This window comes from Macaca nemestrina, chromosome 1 (genome assembly GCF_043159975.1).
Source record: "Macaca nemestrina isolate mMacNem1 chromosome 1, mMacNem.hap1, whole genome shotgun sequence".
Classification (NCBI taxonomy): Eukaryota; Metazoa; Chordata; class Mammalia; order Primates; family Cercopithecidae; genus Macaca; species Macaca nemestrina.
In genome coordinates this window covers 208,563,958-208,581,964 of record NC_092125.1, presented here as the reverse complement: position 1 = coordinate 208,581,964, position 18,007 = coordinate 208,563,958, and the positions used below count along the sequence as shown (strand labels likewise).

The 18,007-nt window shown below is 54.8% G+C and overlaps 1 protein-coding gene across 6 annotated transcripts in view; it reads left to right on the top strand.

Moving 5' to 3' along the window:
• Window positions 1–3,417: 3,417 nt before the first annotated feature.
• Window positions 3,418–18,007, top strand: part of LOC105494471 (low density lipoprotein receptor adaptor protein 1) — a 46,465-nt gene continuing 31,875 nt past the window's right edge. For 4 of the 6 annotated variants that reach the window (XM_071098349.1, XM_011762904.3, XM_011762901.2 and 1 more), the window contains exons 1-4: window positions 6,414–6,555; window positions 13,007–13,149; window positions 14,019–14,131; window positions 16,257–16,371. In XM_071098349.1, the coding sequence (XP_070954450.1) occupies window positions 6,432–6,555; window positions 13,007–13,149; window positions 14,019–14,131; window positions 16,257–16,371 (495 nt within the window). In that variant the 5' untranslated portion in view covers window positions 6,414–6,431. Of the gene's footprint in view, window positions 3,599–5,450; window positions 6,230–6,413; window positions 6,556–13,006; window positions 13,150–14,018; window positions 14,132–16,256; window positions 16,372–18,007 lie in introns of those variants that run through there. The other 2 variants (XM_011762902.2, XM_011762905.2) reach the window with 2 other exon arrangements.

The window sequence follows — 18,007 nt, the reverse complement described above, 5'->3', positions numbered from 1 at the left end:
TGGAGAGAGGCTGAGAGCCCTGTCAACCCCTTGGCATCCACTATCTTGCTGGGGTCCTGTGGGTCCGCTGAGGAAGAAATGAGTAAGATTGTAGCTGATGCCATTTGACTAAAGACAAAAGCCATTTATTCCCATAGGTAGCTCCCCCACCCCTTTTACTGTTCTTTTTCTGATCACTAAAGGAACATGATCACTACAGAAATGTTTACGAAGTTAGGGCAGATAAACAGAAAACCAAACAACAGAAGAGAAAAGAAAAATCCCCTTTCAAGCCCCTCTTGAATACTGAGCTACTTTCAGGACTTATTTTTTTCTTTTCTTTTCTTTTTTATTTATTTATTTATGTTTTTTGAGACGGAGCTTTGCTCTTGTTGCCCAAGCTGGAGTGCAATGGCGTGATCTCGGCTCACTGCAACCTCCACCTCCTGGGTTGAAGCAATTCTCCCGTCTCAGCCTCCCGAGTAGCTGGGATTACAGGCATGTGCCACCATGCCCAGCTAATTTTGTATTTTTAGTAGAGATGGGGTTTCTCATGTTGGTCAGGCTGGTCTCAAACCCCCAACCTCAGATGATCTGCCTGCCTTGGTCTCCCAAAGTGCTGGGATTACAGGCGTGAGCTACTGCGCCTGGCCCTACTTCTTTGCCTCCTCCTTGTTATAAGCATCCAAGGTGGGAGGCAGGAGACCTGGCATTTGTTCCTGGCTTGCTGTGTAACCTTGCACGAGTCCCTATCCCTTTCTGGGTCTTAGCCTCCTCATCTGTGAAATGAGGGTTCGGCCACAGTGACCTCAGAGGAGGCCACTCACAGCTCTGACATTCTGTTTCTGCTTCTGTTTCTGCGACTGGCAGAAGGGGCACTAGCAGGCTGCCCCTCTGCAGGGGACACATGGCTGACAGCTCCCAGCAAGCCATCTCCGGGAAACTGCAAAGGCCGGTAAACAGCTTTCGTTGCACACGCAGAGTTCCCAGGCCTTCCTGCTTATCAGGCCCATATGGTGCCCCCTGCCAGCCGGACACCACCAGCTGCCCTTGGCCAGTCTGCCCTGGGGGATCACTTTTCCTCCCTGCTCCAGAATGCTCTACTATTCCAGAATCTAGCTGGCTCGGGATAAGTGAGCCGGGGGGCTCAGCCCTGCGGACCCACCTACCTATTGCCACAGCCCTTTTGCAGAAGGCAGCCTGGTTTGGTGAAAAGTTGGAGAAAGGGAGAAGGGGAGGAAAGGAGGGAGGAAGGATAGGAACACTGACTGTGTTCCAACTCCATTTGGACCCCTTACTAGGCATTTGGGATTCAGAAATGAATCAGAAAAACTTCCTGCTTTTGGAGGGTACAAAGTCTAATGGAGATGAGAAGAGTATAAACAGGCAGCAGCAGTGCTTGCAGTGCTGAAAGTTCAGGATTGTGGGCGCCCACAAAGAGAAACTTAATCTATGGGTGGTAGTCAGGGAAGGCTTCCTGGAGGAGGCAACTTTAAAGGTAGGTTCTCAAGAACAGGATTCAGCCATTCCAACTCCTGTTATTTAGTCCTTACGGATAGCCCCGTGAAATAGGTACAGTTGCCCCTTTTACAGATGAGGCTCAGAAGGGTGAGTTCACAACCACCAAAAGGACAGCTGAGTTCTAACCCCTGGCATTATACTCTACCCCATCGCCTATGGGCCTGAGTCTGATCCCAATCTCTGACTCTCGGAGACTATCAGTGAATGCTTCCCTCCCTGACCTAGGGCTCTCATCTGTTAAGTGGGTCCACCTAAGCAGTGTTGCTGGGGAAGCCAAGGACAGACTGGCTAACAAAGCACTTGGTTTATAAACAGGGGAATGTCAGTGAGGCCACCCTATCCAGCTGGGGACAGCACAGTGCTATGTTTCTCCCGACACAGAGAAGACTGCTGGCTTCTGAGCTGGGAGTAATTACAGAGGCTGAAGTTGGCCTTGCCTGCGGCACCCTCTTCTAAAAGAAGCCAGGCTGTGGCTTGGATGTGTGTGTCCTCCCTCTGGCTACTTTTGGCACAGTTTGAAAGGAAGGCACGGCATCCTAGAGAGTTAGAATAAATCCTTCCAATCCTGGAGTTAGAACATCTGTGCCTGAGCAGTTCTGGGGTTCAGACTGCCCTCCGAATGCTCCTAGGAAGCAGCATGGGGTCAGGGTCAAGGTCATGCAGATTCTTGACCCTGGCAGGTTGGAAGGATCACTAGAGATAGCATTGACTCTCATTCACAGAAAAACAAGACTCAGAGAGGGGAAGGACTTGCCTGAGGTCACACAGCAAGTCAGTGTCAGGGGCACATTCCAGATCATACCATTTCTGAGGCTACCTGGGAAGTTGCAGGGGCATGGGGTGGCCCAGCATGCTCAGGTGGTGCCAGGGAGCAGCCAGGGAGCTACGTGGATGAGTAAAGTAAGGGCAAACTTTTATATACCGACCCTGCGCCTAACAAGGGTCTATACTGCAAGCTTGTCCAACCTGTGGCCCACTGGCCATGTGAGGTCCAGGACGGCTTCGAATGGGGCCCCACACAAATTCGTAAAGGTTCTTAAAACATTATGAGACTTTTTGGGCCGGGTGCGGTGGCTTACAGCCATCCAGCACTTTGGGAGGCTGAGGCAGGCAGATCACTTGAGGTCAGGAGTTCGAGATCAGCCTGGCCAACATGATAAAACTCCATCTCTATTAATAATACAAAAATTAGCCGGGCATGGTGGTGCATGCCTGTAATCCCAGCTACTCGGGAGGCTGAGGCACGAGAACAGCTTGAACCCGGAAGGTAGAGGTTGCAGTGACCCGAGATCGCACCACTGCACTCCAGCCTGGGCGACAGAGTAAAACTGTGTCTCAGGAAAAAAAAACAAAAAAACAAAAAAAAACTCATGAGTTTTTTTTTTCTTTTGAGAGATATATGTGTGTGTGTATATATATATATTTTTTTTTAGCTCATGGGCTGTTGTTAGTGTATTTTATGTGTGGCCCAAGACACTTCTTCCAATGTGGCCTAAGGAAGCCAAAAGTCTGGATATCCCTGATTTACAGCCTCCACTCTTTCCTAAGTCTCCCACTGCCCTGGACATCGCATTGTTCTTGTCCCTGAACAAGACCTTTCACCATTGGAGGAGCCCTCAGTCTCCCCATCTGTAAAATGGTCACTGGAAATCGTAGGCCGCTGCTCTCAGACCCGCAGGCTCCTACGGGGTGGGGATTGGGGAGAAGGAGGAAAGCGGGGGCGTCTGGGGCTTGCGATTCGCTATCTTCTGGCGCCTTCGGGCGGCCTCAGAAGCTCTTGGGGCCTGGACCCTGGGCCTGGACAGGGACCAGGCGGGGCGAGATCGGCGGTCGGGGGCGGGGCCCGCCTGGGGGCGTGGCCTGTCCTTCCTTGCCCCGCCCCGTCGGACGCCGCGGCGGAGCTCGCGCCGGGAGGGGAGGAGCGCGCAGCCCGCGCGCTGCAGGGCCGGGCGGAAAGTTTTTCCTGACGGAGTTTTGGTGGCGGCAGCGGTGGCGGCGCCGGAGCGGGCCATGGACGCGCTCAAGTCCGCGGGGCGGGCGCTGATCCGGAGCCCCAGCCTGGCCAAGCAGAGCTGGGGGGGCGGCGGCCGGCACCGCAGTGAGTGTGCGCGCGTCAGCCGGGCCGGGCCGGGGTCGGCGCGCGGGGCCTCCGCCGGCGCCCGGAGTGCGGCCAAGTTGGGCAGAGGCGGGGCCTGACCGGCGCTCAGGTCCCGGCGTGGCCCTTTCCCGGCCCTGCGGGGCAGGGGGTCGGCCGGGGTCAAGTTGCGCACCTACTCCCCGGCCGCTCGGTGCCGCTGCGAGGAGGGGCAGCGCTGAGGAAGGAGCCCGAGCTCGAGGTCCCCAGGTGCAGCCGGCATGGGGTGGGGTGCAGGTTGGGAGGAGAGGCCCCCGCCACCCGCGGCACCTCCCGCCCTGCTGTCCTGGCTAGCTAGGGGGAGGCAGGCCCTGGTCGTCGGTGCCTGAGGGAGGAGGAAAGGGCGCAGGAGCTTGGAAAGACGCCCCCGTCCCGCACCCCTGCGCCCCAGCCAGCGGCTGCGGCGGGCGGGAGCCCACTGGCCCGTTCTCCCGCCCCCTGTCCGACCCACCGGGCCAACTTTTGACTCCGGGTGTCCAGACACCCACCCAGGTGTGAGCCCGGGGTCGCAGGTACGTACTTGAAATTGGGAGAGAGGCCCCGCCTGGGGTGCCTCGGGAGAGCCCTACATGAGGCGGTCTAGACCCCTGCGTCCCTTCCTCTAGTCGGATCCAGGTGACGAGCCTGGCGTCCCAACTATTTTTGAAACCTGTTTTCTCTCGCACCTTTCCCTTCGGGCTTCTAAAGTCCCTTGGGCGCCCAGGCCAACGGCAGACTCGCTGTCACCTCTCCCTGGAGCGTCTGGGAGGCTGGGAGGGGCCTCCCCGTGGCTTCTTTCTCTCCCTGTCTCTGGTTACGCTCAAGGAACTTGTCACCTGGCACCTTCCCCTGAAGCCAGAAGACCAGCCCAGCGCAGGTCGCAGGTCTCGTTGTTTGGGAGGGAGAAGAGAGTGGCTTGCCTGGGGTCACACAGACCTTCCTGCCGGTTTTGGAGCCAGAACCCAGGACTGCTGCACACTCCCACCTCCCTGCCAGCCACTTCGGGCCACAGCCTCTCCCCTCATCAGGAAACAACTGACAGTACAGCACCCCCTCACCCCATTCCCTCTTGGCCTTACAGGGCTCCACCAGGGGAGCCCGAGCTCCCTGGTCCCAGGAATGCCAGCGTGTCTGGGCCTAGAGGGCCCGCCTTGCTCCTCCTCTGGCCCCACTCTGTTGTTCAGCTGTGGCCGCCTCCCAACTGAGACTGGCATTGGCATTGGGAATGTGGGGTGGTGCCTGCTGGTGGGGGGTGGTGTCAGAGACCCATTAGGGCTGGGCCAGTGGGCCAGGGGATGCACCGTTTATCACACTGATTGCCTCCCAAAATAGACCCTTTAAAAACTGGCAAGATTTGACCAGAACTTCTGAGAATGGCCATCTGTTCCAGCGGGAGAATCCTGCGGTTTTCTCCAGGAATGAGGGAGGGAGTGTGGCAGGGCAGCCCCCGGGGAAGTGGTTTTGAAGGAAGGGGGGCTGGCAAGAGAAGGGAGGCTAGAAAGAAACATCTCTGAATCTGGGGACGCAGAAGAGGTAGCCACTTTGGATGGTGGAAGAGAATTTCTCTTTTTTTTTTTTTTTTTTTTGAGACGGAGTCTCACGCTGTTGCCCAGGCTGGAGTGCAGTGGCGCGATCTCGGCTCACTGCAAGCTCCGCCTCCTGGGTTCACGCCATTCTCCTGCCTCAGCCTCCTGAGTAGCTAGGACTACAGGCGCCCGCCACCGCGCCCGGCTAATTTTTTGTATTTTTAGTAGAGACGGGGTTTCACTGTGGTCTCGATCTCCTGACCTTGTGATCCGCCCGCCTCGGCCTCCCAAAGTGCTGGGATTACAGGCTTGAGCCACCGCGCCCGGCCGAGAATTTCTCTTGCCATCTTCAATCTTGGGCAAGTCACTTGTCCTTTCTGATGCTTGGTTTCCTCATCTGCAACATGGGGATAAAAACTCTTACCTGGCAGGAGTATCAAGGAGATTATTGGTAATAATGCTCCCTCCTAACTGGTGGCTTTCTTCTGCCCTGCTCCTCTTCCCCCTGCCTATCCTTGGGACGCCGCCAGCATGATTAGTACTGTGGTGAGATGGGTTTTGGGGGCCCAGAGCTCGTCTGCACCTTTGGAGGAAAGGAGAGGAGCACCTCTCTCCCTCCTCCAGGCCCCAGTAAGCCCAGAGTGCTGTCCTGGAGCCTCTGGACCTGAAGGAGGGCGGGCCAAGCCCCACCTGTCCCTCGTGATGAAGTCTCAATTTCCTCACCTGTAAATTGCAAATAACAGTAGTACCTGCCTCCAACTGTTTGTGGGGATCAAATGAAATTGCATTTGCCTGGCATAGAGGAAGACTTTGGTAAATGGTAACTACTTTTTTTGTAATTGTTTTACAACGTGTTTTTGCTTCCATTCTCTCATTGACTCCTGTGAGGTGACAGAGCAGGCCCATTTTAGAGACAAAGGAACTGAGATTCTGAGCATTGGAGTCATTGGCCCCAGACACAGAACGTCTAAGAGGCAGAGCTCCACATTCCTAGCGCAGAGGTCTTGGTGGATTCTGCCATGGGAGGAGCTGGGAGCAGTCCTCACCCACCCCAGGTTGGGCTGGCAGCCTCTGACAGCAGTGGCCACAGGTTAGAGCAGGGGCCATGGGGTATGTGGGGGTGGGGGTGCTAGGGTCACCTTGTTCAGGGTTGTGACCCATCCGGGCCTTGGACCTGGTCCCTGTGGTTGAGTTTTGAGGCCAAACTGAAGCCAGTGGAGTTAAAGTTAGACTCGAACGCTGCTCTCAGTTGTGACCTGTTCCTCCCCGTCAAGGTCCCCACTAGGATTAGCATGAGCATTGCTTATTTGTGGAGAAACAAGCCCAGAGAAGGGCAGCACCTTGCCGGAGGGGAGGACTCCCGGGGATGGGACATCTTCATTCCCCAGTCTGCACCGGCCTCAGCATCTCCAGCAGGTAGAGCGGCAGGTGCTGGCAGTCAGCACAACATGGAAGTGGTATGCAGAGGGGATAAGGGCGGCCATTGACAGCACCAGGGAAGGTCCCTGTGAGAAGGTGACTCAGTACACACCGGTGAATCCCAGGAGGGAGGAGTCTGGGAAGAGCGTTCCAGCCAGAGGGAACAGCAAGTGCAGGGAATGGTGAACTGGAGCCTAAGACTCTGCTTCTCACGGGCCTGGGGGCTGTGTGAGGGGCATGTGGCTTGAAGGAGTCAGAGGTCACCCACTGCCCACTGAGGGTCAGATACTCTTTTTGAGCAGCCCTACAGAGCTCTGCCTGATCCCACCAAGGGGCTTGGGCTGCAGGAGGCAGGTGTGGACTGGAGTCCCAGTGCTGTCGATTGTGAGCCATGGTCAGACTCCTCTGGGCTTCTCTATCTGTGAAATGGGAACACTGATCTATCCTGGACTCTTCTTTCAGTATGAGAATGGCCATGGACATGTTAAAGCTCTTTGCATTTGACCATTGGTAATGACAGTAGTTCACACTTGTGATACTTGGTATGTACCAGACAGGGTTCTAAGCTCACCTCAGGTGTGAACTCAATTCATCCTCAAGACAATCCCGTGGATGGATACTCTTTTTTTTTTTCTTTTAAGAGGGAGTCTCCCTCTGTTGCCCAGGCTGGAGTGCAGCATTGGGATCTTGGCTTAGTGCAACTTCCACCTCCTTGGTTCAAGTGATTCTCCTGCCTCAGCCTCCCAAGGAGCTGGGATTATAGGTGCCCGCCACCACGTGCAGCTAATTTTTTTGTATTTTTAGTAGAGACGGTGTTTCACCATGTTGGCCAGGCTGTTTTGAACTCCTGACCTCAAGTGATCCACCTGCTTCAGCCTCCCAAGTGCTAGGATTACACGTGAGCCACCACGTCTGCGGTGGATACTCCTATTGTCCCTGTTATTTATTTATTTATTTATTTATTTATTTATTTATTTATTTTTGAGATGGAGTCTCGCTCTGTTGCCCAGGCTGGAGTGCAGTGGCCGGATCTCAGCTCACTGCAAGCTTCGGCTCCTGGGTTTACGCCATTTTCCTGCCTCAGCCTCTCAAGTAGCTGGGACTACAGGCGCCTGCCACCTCACCCGGCTGGTTTTTTGTGTTTTTTTAGTAGAGATGGGGTTTCACCGTGTTAGCCAGGATGGTCTCGATCTCCTGACCTCGTGATCCGCCCATCTCGGCCTCCCAAAGTGCTGGGATTACAGGCTTGAGCCACTGCGCCCGGCCCCCTGTTATTTATTTATTTATTTGAGACAGGGTCTCACTCTGTTGCCCATCCTGGAATGCAGTGATGTGGTCATAGCTTACTGCAGCCTCGACCTCCTGGGCTCAAGGGATCCTCCTGGGTAGCTAGGACTACAGGTGCACAACTGCCATGCCCAGCTAGTTATTTTTTGTAGAGATGAGGTGTTAACATGTTGTCCAGATTGGTCTTGAACTCCAGCCTCAAGCAATCCTTCCTTCTCGGCCTCCTAGAGCACTGGAAGTACAGGCATGAGCCACTGTGCCTGTCTTGTCTCTGTTTTAAAGTTAGGACACTGAGGTCTGGGGAGGTTCAGTGACTACGGACTCCAGAGCCCATAGCATATTTTTCTCTTACTGTGTAAGTAGGTACTTAGGACGTGGTAGCTGCTGCAATTTATCATTTTAAAACTTATTTTCTTTTGATAACAATCTCAATAGCTTTGACTTCCAAAATTTTCCTAGTACTTTTCACATCCAGAAACTTCTGATGATGCTCCTGAGGGGCTGAACCCATTTGTCAGATAGAATTATAGCCCAGAGAAGCAGCTACACTCCAGGTCAGGGCAGAGCTTGAGCCCTCTTCTGAGATGTTGTCATTCTGGCCTCTGAGGCCATTTCCCCACCAGGCTGGGGGAGACTGGAGGCCAGAGCCCTGGTCAGAGGCTCCCCTGGCCCCTGGGTTTGGCTGCAACTCTCATGTTGCAGACACACCAGCCAGGCTGGGTCTCTGGGAGCAGCAGAAGGGGCACAAGGGCATTCAGCCCAGCTCTGACTCCTGGGTGGTTGGGGGGACCTTAACGAGGAAAGAGCACGTGTTCACAGCTGTAATTTAGACCAGGCATATGGTCTGTCCCCAGCTAACTCCGGGAGCAGGTCATCTGTAAAATTGCAGCGTTAAAATAGCACAGTCATTACCCACTACAGGGCCAAAAATAACTAGGACCGGAACAGGGCTGTGCACTCAGGCCTGTATTTGCCCGGGTCCTCCGGGAGCACCGGGAATAAGGCCTCCGGCTGTGGCTGGCAAGGGGGGCGGGTGTGGTCCTGAGCCCTACCAATGAGCCTTCACTGAGAGCTCCCAGGTGCTGGTTTCTGTGGGGAGGGTGTGGGCATGAGGGGCCTTACGCTCTAGTGAAGAGATGAGTCGCGTGCACAGACCACAGGAGGGAAGCAGCTTCCTAGAGAGAAAGGAGCATCTCAGTGGGGCCTGGGAACATGGGGGACAAGGGAGAAACAGGACCAGACTGGACGGCCACACTGGGCAGGCGTACACCTCCGTGCCAGGTCCTGGGGAAGCAGACATGAATGGCAGGTTCTTTAAAGGGAAGAGACGTGCGGGCAGTGCTTGGCAGTGGGTGGTGTGGCTGCGGGAGGAAGAAGAGATTTACGTTCAAGAAAGGCACCAGCAGCCTGCCCACAGGAGGGATGAGGCCCCATTGGAAGGTGTACTGAGCACCTACGATGGGCCTGCCTCTCTGCTAAATTCTATAAACGTATCCACGGGCCACAACAGCCCCCAGGAGTCAGAGCTGTTGTTTCCCCCATTTTAAAATATGAGAAAACTGAGGCTCAGGGAAGGTAATGAACTCACTCAAAATGGCTCAGACATGAAGCATCGGAGCTGATATCTTAGGATTAAGGCCCTTGCTGTTAACCACAAGGCTACATTGCCTCAAAGGAGGCTTCCTGGAAGAGGTTGGATGTGTGGGATTTGATCAAGTGAAGAAAGGGCATTTGGGATAGAGGGAACTACCTGAGCAAAGGCACAGAAGTTAGACAGTAAATGTGACATTATTAGGAAGAAGCTCTGCATGGTTGGAGCTTCTTGGGGTAGGGAGCGTGTAGGGATATTGTGGGAGAAGAGACGGGGAAACTTAAAATCCCCTCACAGTCACTGGTCATCGTGGGGATTGTCTATAGTGGGCTGGGTGGGGTGAGGAGGGGCCCTCTGACTTGCCCTGTGACCTTGCACAGGTCCTGTCCCTGTCTGGGCTTCAGTTGTATCATCTATCAAGTGAGGGGCTTGAGCTGAGGGCCTAAGGCTGATGAGTGGCAACCAGTCTGTAAGGACGTGGTTAGAGGAGGGGAAGGGTCAGTCCAGGGAAGGAGGAATGCAGAAAAATGCTGAACATTTCAGGGGTCAGGGAGGACTAGGGAATGTTTTGACAGCAAAGAGATCACCAGTGACCTTGGCAGGCTTTGGCTCTTTGGAATGGAGGGAGCGGAAGTGGCTTTGGAAAGGGGCCAGGAAAGGGCTGAACCAGAGGAAGTGGGAGAATGGGGACATGAAAATGGGGGCTGGAGAGGGAGGGTGGAGAATGTTTGCCAGGGGTGGGAATGGATAATGAGATGTTCAAAACTTGATCAATCAGTATTGCCCGCCTGGGGCCTTGTGCTGAGAAACGGTCAGAGGGAAGTAGAGCTGCAATTGATTATCAATGTCTGCCAAGGGCACGGGCCATAGGCACAGTATCACTTCTCTCCATTGCTGTCCTTGCTTAGATGGGTCTCAGGTTGAAAGTGGTGGTCTGGATATCCTAGCCTGCAGATGGGAAACCTTAGGTATTAGGAATACCTAATTCCAGGTGAGAAGAAATGCCTCCACCTCCAAAAACCTGATCTTTTGCTAGAATTAAGGTAGTTTGCTGCATGATAAGGTAGTGTGGTCTCATGGTCAGGAGCTTGGGCTTTAGAGTCAGTCTGTTTCCTCTCTGTAAAATGGGAATGAAAGAATGCCTGCTTGCAAGGTGGCTGTGAGTGTTAGAGGTGATGGTAATAGCTACAGCTTTATTATCGTTGTATCTTTGTTATATGAAAGCGCCGTTTTTCCCTGATGATGGTGCTGTTATTCTGAGCTTGAGAGCAGGGTCTGTGTCTGAGTTGCTCAGGGCCCCATCACTCAACCCAGGACTGGGGACACCTCAGGGACTTTCACATTCTTTTGGAGGATCAAATGGAATAGGCTTGTGCTTGATGGGACAGAGGATAAGGTCATGTTGGGCTTTGGGGTCATCTCAGTGGGGGCCCGGCCTTATGTTGAGGTGGAAGCCCGGGGATGAGGGCTAGAGCTGAAGGGGCAGTGGGCCTGGGGCCAGGGCTGGGGATGGGATGGGGTTGTCCTCATCATTTCTTCCTTGAGCAAGTATTGAGCACTAGCTGCATGCCAGGTTCTAGATGACAGTCAGTAAGTCCCTGCTCACCTGATCTCAAGGCATGAGGGGAACTGGGCACATCTGTAAGTTCCTGTATAACCCTCCGCAGCCCTGACACCTGTACCCTCTTTCAGATGAAGAAATGGCCTCAGAGAGGGACAGTGGCTTGCTCAAGGCAAATCCAGAGAAATGTGGGTGTACAAGGCCCCTTCTGGCTGTGGAGAGGGGGACCAGAGCCCCTGGAGGCCCAGAGCTCTAGGACAGGAGCTGAGAGGGGCAGCAGGGATCCAGACTGGGTAGGGGACCTGGTGATGCCACCTGGACCCAGACTTCTGCTCTTGACAGAGCCAGAACTCCAGAGCCAAGTGGAGCCTTGTAGTAGGGGCCCACATCCCTGCTGGAGCCTCAGCTGCCCTGGAACCAGCGATACCTAAACTTTCTTCCTGTGGCTTTTCAATCGGAGCCAGTGAGGAAGGCCCCAGGCAGAGGTAGGGAGGGCCCAGGACATCTCCCAGCCCCTCCCTGGGGGATGGTCTAGGGAAGCTGGCCCTGGCTACCTCTCATGGCCCCTGGAAACTGATCCCTGGCTGGATCCTGCTCTGTCCTTAACAAGATTGTGTGTGAGGCTGAAGAGCAGTTTTCTTTCTCATCTGTAAAATGGTGCAGTCATAACAAACACCTCCTACAAGCACAGCATCTGTGAGGGGATGGTAGAGGACAGGCAGGGGCTCTGGCAGGTGGAAGTGTGGGGTGTTCGTTCATCTTTGTTCATCTCCTTCCGAGGAGCCGGGGATGGTCAGAAACCACCAGCATAGCCCGATTTTCCCCTCATGCCCATCTGCCTCCACAAGGCCCTCACCCATGTGGTGGGGCACTCTTTCCACATGTCCCTCCTGGTCCGTTTGCCCACCAGTGAGGCAGGCTCATCCCCTTATTTCCTGACATGTGTGTGGTTTGTGCTTTTAGAGGACTCTCCTTGTGGACCCCGCTCTGTGCCATTGCCACAGCCCAGAGAGGGGGATGCAGTGTTAGTCCCAAAGAGGAGAGGGGACTTCCCTAGGACCATCCAGGGAGTGGGAAGCAGAGTGGGTCTCGAGCCTTCTCAGATTTGGGAAATCACCTTCTCCTCTCCCCACCTAGCCTTACCCTACCCTGCTCTCCCTGGGCTACTGTCTCCTTCCCAGCCTCCCGCACGCCCCCGTGGGTCTCTACCGATGCGCACAGGGAGGAAAGCAGTGCAGGCTGGGGCCGTGGGAACCACTCAAGGTTGAAGTCTGACTCATTGTATGTGGCCTTCATCTCATGACTTTGCCTCCCTGAGCCTCAGCCTTCTAATCTGTAGAATCACTATCTCACAGGATTGCACTAAGGATTCAGTAAGAAATGGTATGATTTGCCCTCAACAAGTGGTAGCATTGAAGTAAAGAGGGCTCCGGGCTTGAAAACGGGGCTCGAAACTTGGCTCTTGCACTTCCTGGCTCTCTGGACTTGGTTATGTGATTGAGTCTCCATGGCCTCCATGTCTCTGTCTGTCAATGGGTTTGATAAAAGCGTTGACCTCATAGGTTCTTAAGGAGGATTAATGAGAACATTTTAGGTAAAGCTGCTTACATGGAGCCTTGATATGTGCCAGAAAGCTTTAGCCTTTTATTAAAAGTGACAGTAGGCCCAGCGCGGTGGCTCATGCCTGTAATCCCAGCACTTTGGGAGGCTGAGGCAGGCAGATCACTTGAGGTCAGGAGTTCGAGACCAACTACTCGGGAGGCAGAGGCAGGAGAATTGCTTGAACCTGGGGGGCAGAGGTTGCAGTGAGCTGAGATCGCACCACAGCACTCCAGCCTGAGTGACAGTGAAACTCAGTCTCAAAAAAAAAAAAAAAAAAATGACAGTAGTGGTGGGGGAGACCCCCAGCCAACTTGCTGGGGTTTCCTAGGAAAGAAGGCTGGTGAGAGCTGTTGCTGGTGGTGGGCCCTGAGCCGCAGGGTCTGAGGGCCTTCCCTGTCCTACCCCAGAGCTGCCTGAGAACTGGACGGACACTCGGGAGACGCTGCTGGAGGGGATGCTGTTCAGCCTCAAATACCTGGGCATGACGCTGGTGGAGCAGCCCAAGGGCGAGGAGCTGTCGGCCGCCGCCATCAAGAGGATCGTGGCTACGGTGAGCACCCCAGTTGGGAAGGGTGGAGGGACCAGGGACCAAGGACCAGCTTCTTCCCAGGGTGCCCTTGTCCCAGCTTGTTACTCCAGTTGGGTGTGTCTGAGCCTGGCCCTGCCCTTGATTCTCCTTCCATCCAGCTTTTGGGCCTTGATAGAGGGAACCACTGGACTTGCAAGGTCACGGTCAGTGGCTTCCCTCCAGCCGTTATGACCTCTTCCAGCCTCCCCACCCCCGCCTCAGGCTCCCTGCTGATGCATTGGTGCTTCCCTCCAGCCGTTATGACCTCTTCCAGCCTCCCCACCCCCGCCTCAGGCTCCCTACCAATGCATTGGTGACTTATCAGCACCAGGAAGGGTGGGGAGGTTGCTTTCCCTTGACTACCTGCTCAGCGGCCTGAGAGACAGCATAGCACATCCGAGAGCACATTGCCCCCTCCCTAGTTTTGAGCAAGGGTGGGCCTTTTAAATCCACTTCCCTTGGTGGCCTCGGACCCCTCAGCTCAGTGGATGGAGCAGAGTCCCCAAGAGTCATCCTGCTGGGTTGTGCTAGCTCATTCAGTGCCGAGTCTGTGTGCCCTCCTAGCTGTGTGTCCTTGGGCAAGTCCCTTAGCCTCTCTGAGTCCATCTCCTTCTGGGGAGAGGGAGGATGACTCGAGGTCCACGGTGCCTGACAGATAGCTGGTGCTCAGCAGATGCTGCTCCTGTTTCTGTTACAAGAGGGTGCTGGCTGAGTGGTCTTCCCCATGCCGCTGCCAGTCGCCTGAGCTGAGATGGGCCCCGCATCTGGGTCCTAGGAACAGTGCAGTGTAGGCCATAAGCGTGGGTCTCAAGTGAGGCTGGCAGACTCCTCTGACTCCTGTCTGCCCCAAGGCTAAGGCCAGTGGGAAGAAGCTGCAGAAGGTGACTCTGAAGGTGTCTCCACGGGGAATTATCCTGACAGACAACCTCACCAACCAGCTCATTGAGAACGTGTCCATATACAGGTACGCTCAGCATGGGGTTGACCCATCGACTCTGCCACTGGAGTGTCCCATCTGAGCCCAGGCTCTACCGTTTCCTACCTGGGTGACATTGGAGCCTCAGTTTTCTCATCTGTAAAATGGGGGTGGGAACAGGTCCTGCTGCACAGCGCTGTTAGGAAACGCCGAGTGCATGGCACCTGGCTCACGATGAGCACTTGGTTAAGTGGCAGCTGCTGCTGTCATCATCACCAGTTACAGAAGACAGCTGAGCCTGCCTGTGCCCCGCCCCCTAGTCCCCACCAGCATGCCTCTGAGCCGGGCTTGGAGCAGAGAACTGCAGAGTCACTGCCTTTTCCTCCTTCTGTGAATGCAGCGGCTCAGCTCTGGGTATCTGGCCAGGCATTCCAGGGAGGCCTCAGCCAAGATCTGAGGTCAGTATGGATGGTCTCTCTAGTGGGTCCTCTGGTCAGCCCTTAGAGCCTCAGGCTATCCCCACCTCTCTCAGCTGGTCAGTTGTAGTTTTTCAGAACCGGAAGGGATAGCTCAGGTCCATTTTACAGATGGAGAATCTGAGGCCCGGAGAGGGAATTGTCTACGGCTGCACGGTGAGGTAGTAGCTGAACTGGAACTAGGATACCCAGGCCAGAGCCCTGTCCAGCAGGCTCCCATCTGCCAAGCATCCCCCCACCCTCTTGCTTTGTCTCCAAGCAAATGACTCCGCCCGTTGGTGCACAGGCCAGTAGTAGGGTGGATAGATGTGTGTTGTGGGGGCCTGGGTGATATCTTCCTCTCACTGGCCTGATCATACCTGCCTGCCTTTAGTCAACAGTTTCAGATACCTGTTCTGCCAACATCTGTGCCAGATGAGGACTCCAATCCTGCTCATGCCCTCGAGCTTCCACTCTAATTGGGAATAGTTGGGAGGAAACAGGAGAGAGAGCATAGTGTTTTCCAAGAAGGCAAGGAGAGGGTCTGCCCGGGGAAATCCAGGAAGGCCTCCCAGGGGAGGCGGCACCTTGCTGGGGCTTGAGGAATAACAGGATCTAGTTTATTGATACCAAGGACCCAGTAACATTTAGAGCAGGAAGCTGGATCCCCTGGGATGGAGAATAGGTAGGAAGGGCCCTGGCACCTTTACGCTCTGCCCACCTGGAGTGTTGATGCCTGTGATTAAAGCTGGGGCCATGTGGTTGAGGGATGGGTCTGTGGCACTCTGGTCCCACCTCTGGGCTGCCGCCCCCTCCCCGATTGAGACTCTGAGGCTGACTAGAGGCAACGAGCTGGGACCAGACATGTGAGGGAGGGTGGGAGGCCGAGGGCTTGGGTGGCCCCAAGGTTACGGGTGGCGACTGGGGGCAGAGAGGGTGCTCCATGCAGAGGGAGTTGCTGTGTGTCTCCTCCCAGGCCCACTAGGACTCCTTGTTGGGTCCTTATCACACACACACCCCACCCCTACTCCCAACTCTTCCACCCCTGGCCACAGCTCCAGAACATGCAAATGGTCCCAGCCACCCTGAGAGAGACGGACCCGAATCTCACTAGACCTCTGGGTGGGGGCATGGGTCGGAGGGCAGGTGGGATGGGGGAGGCCAGGTGAAGGGCATCGGTGAGCAGGGGAGTGTCCTGCTTTCTGCTTCCCCTTCCAACCAGTTGGCACATAGCCTTAAGAGGCAGCATGGCAGTCATGGCCTCTGGAGTCCTACAAGTGAGTTCAGGTCTGGGCTCCGGTCTTTAGCCTCAGTTTATTTCATCTGAAAAACGTGGATAGTGATAGAACCCATCTCAGAGGGTAGCTTTGAGAATTACATGAGGCGAGATCTAGAAAGCGCTTGGCACATTGCCTGGTATGTGGTAAGGGTTCAGCTATTACTGTTTTGGGGTGTGGCTCAGTGTGGGATGGGAGGAAGAGGGGAAGTGCCCTGCTTCCAGTCTTTACCCCATTCCTTCCTTCCTGCCTGGCCTCGGCCCCTCCTGCACAGATGGCCTAGGTACCCACCCTGGAGGCCAAGGCTGGACTCTCAGAGTCTGCCCTGGTGGAGTGGGAATAGCAGGTTCTCTGCAACTCAGGGGAGCTGCCCTACAGGGCATCCCACATGTGCTCAGGCTCCCGTGCCAGGTCCGGTGATACTTCCTCCTTGCCTTTCAGGATCTCCTATTGCACGGCAGACAAGATGCATGACAAGGTGTTTGCATACATTGCACAGAGCCAGCACAACCAGAGCCTCGAGTGCCACGCCTTCCTCTGCACCAAGCGGAAGATGGTCAGCGGGGAGGGCTGGGGCTGGGGCAGGCTCCAGCGGCCTTGGCAGCCCTGCTGTGGGTGGGGGGCTGTCTGGTGTGGGAGGCAGGACCCAAAGGTGACCATTACTGAAGAAGAGGGTGAAATCCCTGGGAACCCCAAGTGGGTGCTGAGAGCTAAGTGGTACAGTGGTGAGGCTGCCGGCAGGCAGATGACCCGGCAGTCAGCCTGGTGTGGGCAGTGGCTAGCCCGTGTCCCCAGTGTTTGTCTGGGCCCCTTTCTCTCTGTAACGTGATTTGTTGGGTTGAGGCTGTTTTGGATCTGCTGTCTTTAATATGGTCTAGGGGTGCAGGGCCTTGTAGGGATTGGTCCTCGGAGATGGGAGATCGGGGGGCCTGGGGTGGAAGGCAAAGGCGAGAGCCATCAGAGAACTGGGCTTGCTGTGACCGGAGTGAGGAGGGCAATGGCCATTTCTTGGTGCCTCCTGCGTGTCCATTCCAGCTGTGACCGGAGTGTGGAGGGCAGTGACCATCTCTCGGTGCCTCCTGTGTGTACATTCCAGTGCTAGGTTCCAGGTCTTTACTCGTTTAATCCTCACAGCTCTGCAAGGTGGGAACTGTTACTCTCTCCATTTTTTTTTCTTCTTTTTTTAAATTTTCAATGAGGAAACAGACTCCCAGAGGCCAGCTGTCTTGCTGAGGGTAACACAACCAGTCAGGGTTAGAGTGGGGGTTTAAACCCACGTTTCTTCCCCTCCCTGCGTGACTGGGAAATTCAGAGTTCCTTGTCTCATTTCCAGGACACCCCTGACCACATCTTAGCCGGGATGAGTGGGAACCTTGGTGGTCACTGGGGATTCGTCCTGAATTTGGGGGCAAGGAGTGGAGTGGGTCAAACTTTGGCATTGCAGCTTTTGTTTCTGAGACCCCCAGGATCTGAGCATCCTTCCTATAAGGTGCTTCCTGACACCCGTTGATGGAGCATTGACACCTGTTGACCTCTGTTGACAGCTCAGAGCCCCAGTCCCCATGCCCTGTAGCCCTTGGAACCTATAGGAGACAAGATCCCCTTCCCTCCGCTGTCATCAAAGGACATGTCAGGTCCATCACAGTCTTTGTGGTCCCCAGGCTTCCTGCTGCCCATCAGGGCACACTTCAGATATTGTGTAAGTTGTAACAAATGATGACAAACTTAGTGCCTTAAAACAACACAAATTTATTCTCTTATGGAGAAGAAAAATGTATTCTGTGACAGAGGTAGATGAGGAGTCTAAACTAGGTTGGCAGGGTTGCGTTTTTTTCTGGAGGTTCTAGGGGAGAATCCATTTCCTTACCTTTTCTACCTCCCAGAGACCGACCACCTGCACTTCCAGGTTTGTGGGCCTGTCCTCATCTTCTGAGCCAGCAATGTAGCATCTTCCGGTCTCCTGATTTCGTTGTTACGTTGCTGCTTTTAGCTCTGACTCTCCTACCCCGCTCAACACTCCTTGTGATTACATTTGGACACACTGAGTAATCTGGGATAATCTCCATCGCCAGATCCTTAACCCACATCTGCAAAGCCCGTTTGCTGTGTAAGGCAGCATTCACAGGTCTCGGGGATTAGGATGTGGACATCTTGGGGGCAGACACACAATTCAGCCCACCACAGGTGTCATG